Genomic DNA, 8,434 nt, shown 5'->3' with positions numbered 1-8,434 from the left:
CCGACATGGGGGACGTTGACTCTACAGTCTGACGTGGCACAGACTATAACTTGAGGGACATCAACACAGAAGTCAGCCACATCCAAGCCTGGAGCTGATGTGGCACAGACTGTAACTTTAGGGACATCATCTCCACAGTCTGATGTGGCACAGACTGTAAATTGAGGGACATCATCTCTACAGTCTGATATTGCACAGACTGTAAATTGAGGGACATCATCTCTACAGTCTGATGTGGCACAGACTGTAACTTTAGGGACATCATCTCTACAGTCTGATACTGCACAGACTGTAACTTTAGGGACATCATCTCTACAGTCTGACGTGGCACAGACTATAACTTGAGGGACATCAACACAGAAGTCAGCCACATCCAAGCCTGGAGCTGATATGGCACAGACTGTAACTTTAGGGACATCATCTCTACAGTCTGATACTGCACAGACTGTAACTTTAGGGACATCATCTCTACAGTCTGATATTGCACAGACTGTAAATTGAGGGACATCATCTCTACAGTCTGATGTGGCACAGACTGTAACTTTAGGGACATCATCTCTACAGTCTGATATTGCACAGACTGGAACTTGAGGGACATCAACACAACAGTCAGCCACATCCAAGCCTGGAGCTGATGTGATACTGACTGGGACTTGGTGGATGTCCACACTGCAGTCTGCCACATCACGGACTGGAACTCGAGGGACATTGGCTCTGTAGTAGGCCACATCTCGGACTGGAACTCGAGGGATATTTGCTCTATAGTAGGCCACATCTCGGACTGGAACTCTATAGTCGGATGTAGCACAGACTGTAGCTTGGAGGACGTCAACACTCAAGTCAGTCGCAACACAGACTGGAGTTTGGAGATTATTGACATTAAAGTCCGAAAAGATACAGCTCAAAGAGTTGAGGATGTCGGCTCCCCATTCTGACGAATCTCCGACTAAGTCCTGGAAAGCGTCATCACTCCACTCGTCATCGACTTCAGCATGATCAGGTTCCTCTGCGACGCTGAGGACTTCGGCCTCACTGGTACTGGTGACACGCTGAGAAGTCTGATCTAAAGAGGGAAATTATATAACCAAAAGATGGTTTTAATGAAATACTATTAACAAAAGATTGATAACCGTATACATTACTAGACACTAATATTGCTGAAGCTAAGCTTGCTTTAAATTATGAAGCGAGTGTTTGGGGCTTTCAGACAGGTCTAATTTGTGCATTCCGCTTTCTCAGTTGTCGGTCAGTGAGCACATGCAGGAATGTTCTGTTCTCTGTTTAAGTGTCAAATTAAAAATAGTTCAACTTTTCAAAACATACCCCAAATAAGTTTTGTTAAGTTAAGTTTACATTCGTTAAGTTAGTTTTACATTAGGTTTCATTCATTTGTGTGTGTGAATATCAATGGGACAATCCAGATGTTGCTTGGTAACCCTTTAGTAACCATAACAGTTACATGCTCAAATGTAGAATTCATTAATTTGCCATCTGATTAGCACAACATTTTCATTTTCAGACTTGAATTCGGCCCACTGGGCAAACGTCATGCAGCACAATTACTATTCTTGAGCAATTTCACCTTGTTAGGACTTAAGTTGTAAAGACAGCATAAAACCTTTCATCATCTTTCATCAATATATGTCAAGTATAATATGTTACTGAATTCTCCAGTAGTTTTTCAATTCATGGTTGAGCATTATTATTATTTATTAGACTTTTAAAACAAAACTTTACATATTCTACATACTCTACATATACCAATAACATTGACATGTCTGGTCCTCTTTCTTACCTTGACTTGAGCTGGTCTTATTGGTTTTTGCCTTCCTCTTGACTTTCTCTTTTTTGTGTGAATTGACCACAAAGTCAGAAACATCTACACATTTAACACGAGAATTTTTTGAACCCATTTTCAAATTCTAAATAACGACGCTGCTAGAAATGCCAGTAAACTGTCTGCAAAGAATATGAAACATGAATAAATGCCTGTAGAAAATTGTCAAAGTAATGAATAGAATCCGTCTATGACGCATTTCAATGCAGGCTAGCATTACGCGTCACTGATTTGAGTCACTCTGTGGGCGGGGCTTCTGCGTAACTGAAAATTTGATGTGGTTTAAACTGCGTTTATTGTAGCCTATCTGAAATTACCCAGGTATAATCGGATTTAATGTAAACTATTTTTAAAAATGATGTCTAGCCTTAAAAGAGACTGAGGCACATATTGTATAGCTGCAGCACGATTAATCATTAAAAGATCGCGATCTCGATTCAATCAAACACGCGATCTTAACTTATACAACGATTCAGCTGTTTCTATTAAGTTAAACGTTTGACAAGTAAAAGCTATACGATCACAGCGAACATTCAAATCTGCATTTGCGCTGCCGCTGAAGAAAGCCATGTTATCTCGCCGTCAAACACTGAACTCTATAAACCAAATCTTGATTACTCGAGGTATGCTGGTTATAAATAACGTTAACGTTACTCGTCCGGGAGTAACTTAACATCAGCCAACCTAACGTTAGATAGTATGTTCACGGTTAACTCACAAGACATTCTCTACGAATCGACGAGTCACCATGGAGACATTCTAACGTTATTTTCTTCTTCTTTTGTTTAATGCCGATTTACATACTTGGTAAATATATCGCCACATTTGGTGGTTGTAATAATTTTTCAGTCTTTTATTAATAATCTTTAATCACTGTGAATAAGAACTATATTGTTTGTTTGATGCTAATCATATAATAATCATATAATAAAAAGAAAGACTGATTAAACAGTCTGTGCTTGCAAAGATATCATGGCTGTGAAGTTTATTCTTTATGTGTGGTCATTTTGCCTCCATATTGCTTGAAAGTTAAGATATATCATAGAAGTTTTTATTATAGAAACACATTATGCATAGAAAACGTCCTGTTGCGAATCCAGATGTCCAGATCATCTGTATTTTCTAGAACTGTAGGCTACATGAAGAGATAGACAGGCATTAACCAACAAATTGGCCAACAAAAGATCAGACTGAAATATGAGTCCAATACCTGTGAATTTGACAGCATCTCAAAACAAATGAATCAGCGTACCTTCTGCAGATTTGCATTTATTGCATTCAAGAGTTAGTTTATCCAAATATGAAAATTGTCAAACCCTTAACTTTTGTTCATTTTTGAATCTTAGCCAACATCTAAGTTTGTCTTACCAACTTTACCCGTCTACTTTTAACTGAATCACAAATCTGATAATTATGTAGCTGCTTTAAATTAGTACAATCTTATATATATTTACTGATTTAGTGAATGGGTTAATAAATACTGCATGTACAATTATAGACTTGTACATACAATTGACTCAAGTACTGATAACATAACAAAGGCATTTTGTCTTTCCACCCACATTTCTTTGCCCAAATATTTGAATTTGGGAGGATTAGGCCTGGTTTCACAGACAGAGCTTAGATTAAGCCAGGATGAGGCCTTAGTTCAATTAAGGCATTTAAGTAGCTTTTATAAACGTGCCTTAGAAAAAAGAAACATTACTTGTGTGCATCTTGAGACAAACAATGGAACTGACATATTTTAAGATATATCAAACGTGTTTTAGTCTGGGACTAGGCTTACGCCTGGTCTGTGAAATGTAATTTTTCTGAAAATCAACTCAGCTGATATGCAGTTTTTATTGTCTTTGTGTAGTGAAGACCTCCTTGATGCTCTTGGGATCAGTGTAAACACCCTTCCTCCATTCATCTACCGCATGAGGGAGCTCGGCTGCTACCCGCCTGGCTGGTTAAAGGAGGCAGAAATGGAAAACTCAGGCCTGATTCTCTATGATGGTAAGACTGAGTTTGGTATTTTATTATGGCCTGTGTTAGCAACAAATCCCTTAGGTTACGAAACCCCAGAATTGTAAGTTATTACTAAGGGTTTTCATATTGAGGGGTTTGTTGCAGCTGACCACAGAACTGCAAGACCTTCACCTTTCATATGTGTGATTAAGGAAGGATAGTGTGTTTTAAATACAACTATGCTGCCATTGACTCAGTAACCTTTCTTTGCAAGGATCAAATGATGAAGATGAAAATCACCCCATCCAAAAGACATCTTATGATGTCTCCAAGCTGGTTGACTTTCCTGGCTTCAATGTCTCTACGCCACCCAACATAAGAGATGTAAGTGTGCAGATACTCTAATTGTACATGAAACAAAGAAATGCTTGTGTTTCCACATCATGATGCAGCTTGGTATGGTGAAACTTTAGCTACAAACAGAACGAAGTTGATGCAACATCTACCGCTGACATTCTCTTCAGGAAATCTAGAACATCTTGAGTGCGTCTCAATCAGCTCCCTAGATCATGAATCAGTATATTGCGTACACAAAATTAGGCACTGGTGAGGACCCTGACTCACTACACATTGGGACAGTGATGGCTCTATTTCTGGCTATATGGCAACATCCTCGACGTACAACATCACTTCTGATATTTATGAACAACAGCAGCACAGATATCTCTCTGATATTTATATTTTTATGTTATTTAAAAGTACATTGATAAAAACATTGATTGTTACATATACCTGCAACCTTTCTGCTGTAAATTTATAATAAATCTTAGATTAATTATGTTCACTACCTATCTAGCAATGTATGTTTATCCCGAAATATAATACAGTAATGGTTTAAAAAAACTTCCGGTAAGGCAACATAGTGAGCATTGATGCTCCCTATTTTTCACGGTGCATTGTGGGATGTTTTAGGGAGTGAACGTTTCAGTGCACAAGAATGAATTTGGGATTGAGACAGCCCTTAAAATGGATGACTCCCCGATTACTGAACTAGGGAGCTGATTGAGACGCACCCTTTTTCTACAAGCTGACAGTCTACAAATGTGGCTGTGGATGGCTGTTAATGCAAAATCCTGTTTTCCCTCTATTAAGCCTGTTCTGTTGAAATCCAAAAAAATGCTCTGTTGTTTTTTCCAACATACAGGATTACAGGTCTTTCAGGTCTATTCCAATGCAGCCTCAGCAATGGAAGCAAAATTTTGCTGCTTTTTTAAGCAGTAACTTTCCATCGGTAAAAACCCTTTTCGATATATTTTTGTTATTTTTTTCTGGTTTATTGCCTTTATTGATATTTCCCAAGGAATTTATGATCTCTGTATATGTGCACAGCAGGCCACCAGCTGCAGTAAGAGGCGTCATGAGTCTGAATCCACACTCCAGAAGACAAAGAAATTGAGATCTAATTCAGAGCAAACACACTAGGCATCGGATATGGAGATAGAGTCAGGTACACAGCTTCCATTTTGTTAAACACTGTAGGTTTTATTGAGTACGGATTGTTCCGGAATACATACTTGACATAGCATCTTTGCAGTGAAACTAATTACTTTTTTTAAATTTGTAAAAAAAAAAATTACATATAGTATGTAACTGTGATTTTTTACAATTTATTTTTTATTTTTATAGAAACACCAAAATGAAAGTTTTCATTGAAACAAAAAGCTGGACAATAGTTTAATAATCAATCACATTTATTTAATAATCAACACTCAAGTGAAAATGGAGTTGTATTTGATTTGTTAAATTAAACATTTAAATTGCACATAAGGCAGTTCTCTATTAACTTTTTAATGATACTTTCTACTCTAATTCACTGTTGAAATATAAACATTTAAAAGTGACTAATAACATGTTTTCGTGGCAGATTTATTAAAACATACATTAAATAATAAAGACAACAGGTTAAGTAAAAATATAATAAATATGACAGTGCATATATTTATCAAAATGCTCGTCTCTATAGAGTAGGGGTGTGCGATATAGCTAAAAAATGCATCACAATATGTTTCATATCTTTTCAAAAGAAAAATTTTTAAGTGAGTTTTCATACGTCTTGAAACTTTTAGTTTTATAAATGGGGGTAATCTTTGAAGGATGAACAAATAATGTTTTGGTCATCACATTAAAGATAACATTTAAATATGATATTTACATTTAGTCATTTAGCAGACGCTTTCGTCCAAAGCGACTTACAATTTAGGACTAAATTAAGCATGTCATCGTGAAGAGGCAAAAACAACGCAAGTGCTCAAAATACGAAGTTCAGGCATTGTTCAGAGTAGCATAAGCCCAATAAGGGAGGATTAAAGGAAAAGGAAAGAAAAGTTAGATTTTTAAAATTATTTTATTATGAGGTTAAGTGCTCACGGAAGAGATGAGATTTCAGTTGTCTTTTGAATGTTGTCAGGGATTCTGCACTCCGGATGAGGGTGGGGAGAGCATCGAAGGCTTCTGGTAGGGATGTAGACTCGTGGGGATTGTAACCATCTTTAACTTCTCAGTCCACTAATGAATAGCACTTTGCGCAAGCGCTTTGGAAAGGAGACAGCAGCCGCGCCTTCCACGCGTTTTTAGATGCGATATGTGAACGTTCTACGGGCGATGCGCGCATTTTAATGAAAATATCAAGCGCTATATCGTACATTTTTACATCGTTACAGACAATGGTGCACCCATCGATAAATACAGATACCGGTTTATCGCCCAGCCCTACTATAGAGTCATTTTCTTCCTATTGAGTTTATGGACACTGAATGATTTTCCTAAGGTAACTGTAATGTTTCGTGACATTGTTTACAAGCTGTTTTATTGACGTCTTTCCACTGTAGAAACTGACTGAGCGATTACATATTTTTTTATGTTTATATTGTGCTGTAACAAGTAGTAAAGTGGTAGAGATTTATTTTCAGTTTTGGACGAAATAGTTTTGTAGGGCCGAAATCAAGGGCCATAGCGGTAACATTTCATTAGCACTTTGGCACGTTTTAAAGGGATAATTCACCCAAAAATGAAAATTCTGTCATTAATTACTCGCCCTCATGACGTTCCAAAGCCTTAAGACTTTTGTTCATCCTCAGAATAAAAGCCTAAATTCAATCTGTTCACCATATAAAGCGATTGAGTCTCTTCAGAAAAGTTTGGACTATACAACCGCTCAATTCATATGGATTAGTTTTATGATCTCTTTATGAACTTTTTGAAGTGTCAAAGTGGTAGTTGTGAATTTTTATTTTTGGGTGAATTATCCCTTTAAATGTCTCAGGGTCTATTGTTGTGTCCTGAATATTTTTGGTTGCCGACATGTCAGTGCCTCACTAAAAAAAAGACTTAATTATTGTGAAAGACAATCATGATGATTTAGTTTTCGTTCTTCTACAGATCATGACGCGCCTCAAATGAGATCTGATGGTTTCCAGTTCCACCCACCACTCCCTCCTGGTTGTTCATCCTTGAGCGTTCCTCCACCTCTACCGCTGGGAACGCCTCCATCCACACCTCCAGTCCCTAAGGGTACTCCACCAGCAACTCCACCTACAAGTGATTCTCCATCCACCCAAGGGAGGGGGATGACGGAGGGGGAAGAGTCAGAGGATGGGCTGACTTTGGAGGAACTGGAGGAGCAGCAAAGGCTTCTTTGGGCAGCCCTTGAAAAGGCAGATACTACAACCAACAGTGATTCTGAAGCTGGAGCTTCTGGGACCCCCGTCCCAAGTTCACCCAGTGTTGTCACTTCGCTTAAGCTTGACACAGAGGACGAAGGAGAAAAGATGGAGGACTTGAGTCATGCTTTTGAAATCCAGAGCACACCAACTTCACCCGGTGATCCAGTAACTAATTGCGAGGGTGAGACGATAGATAAAACAACCTGTGATGGTCAGGAAAAACATTCAATCAATGAAAACGTGATCGATTTGAGTGATATTATCGTCTTGGATGAAATTTACGAGGAAAACAGTAATAATGACGCTGCAACGAATGAACCTTCAGCCTCTCCACACATAAGCACACAAGAGTTGAACGCTCAAGTGGCTGATGACACAGAGGAAACTGCCTTAAATAAAGTAGCTTTCGTCCCACACCGTAGCAGATTTGCTGTGGGAATAATTCCTTTTGAGGACACTCCTGAGTTTACAGAAGTTGCTGAAGCAACGGGGGTTTACCTCAAGATTTGAGATTTACTAAAAGGCTCTCCAAGAAATCAGGCAAAAAACAAGAAATAATTGAAGTCGTCTGTTTTTACTGCCCACCTGTGGACAATAAGCATTGTTTGTTTCTATTACTACAGTCCTTTTGTAAGTAGTTTTACTTTGGTGCTTTGTATCTTTTTACTGCTATGGTGTGGTTTTTAAAAACACAAAAAGGTTATATTTGATTTGTACCTGAATATTAACTATGGGTAGCCTACTTGATTTGTGTGCAAATTTTTTTTAATTGTTATTCTTCCTGTTCAGTTTTCTGTTATTTCAATTATTGCTACATCTCATAGCTCATTTGTATGCCCGCCATAGATTATCTGTGTAATTTATTGTGAATATCTTTCAGCTTAATTTTCTAAAGAATTCTCACTCAATTAAAAGTTTTTAACTC

General features: G+C 37.9%; 1 protein-coding gene across 2 annotated transcripts; it reads left to right on the top strand.

Moving 5' to 3' along the window:
* Positions 1-3,695: 3,695 nt before the first annotated feature.
* LOC311294560 (zinc finger CCHC domain-containing protein 8-like) lies at positions 3,696-8,434 on the top strand. Of its 2 annotated transcripts, none has more exons than XM_084415508.1 (5): positions 3,696-3,835; positions 4,062-4,171; positions 4,992-5,078; positions 5,177-5,294; positions 7,226-8,434. In XM_084415508.1, the coding sequence occupies exons 4-5, from the start codon at positions 5,279-5,281 to the stop codon at positions 8,017-8,019; spliced, it is 810 nt and encodes a 269-aa protein (XP_084271634.1). In that variant the 5' UTR covers positions 3,696-3,835; positions 4,062-4,171; positions 4,992-5,078; positions 5,177-5,278; the 3' UTR covers positions 8,020-8,434. The 2 variants fall into 2 exon arrangements, with proteins under 2 accessions (XP_084271634.1, XP_084271633.1); XM_084415507.1 differs by having other exon boundaries at positions 3,726-3,835; positions 5,180-5,294; positions 7,226-8,107.

The sequence above is a fragment of the Rutilus rutilus genome (assembly GCF_951802725.1).
Source record: "Rutilus rutilus genome assembly, chromosome: 7".
Classification (NCBI taxonomy): Eukaryota; Metazoa; Chordata; class Actinopteri; order Cypriniformes; family Leuciscidae; genus Rutilus; species Rutilus rutilus.
This window is presented reverse-complemented; position numbering and strand designations above follow the sequence as displayed.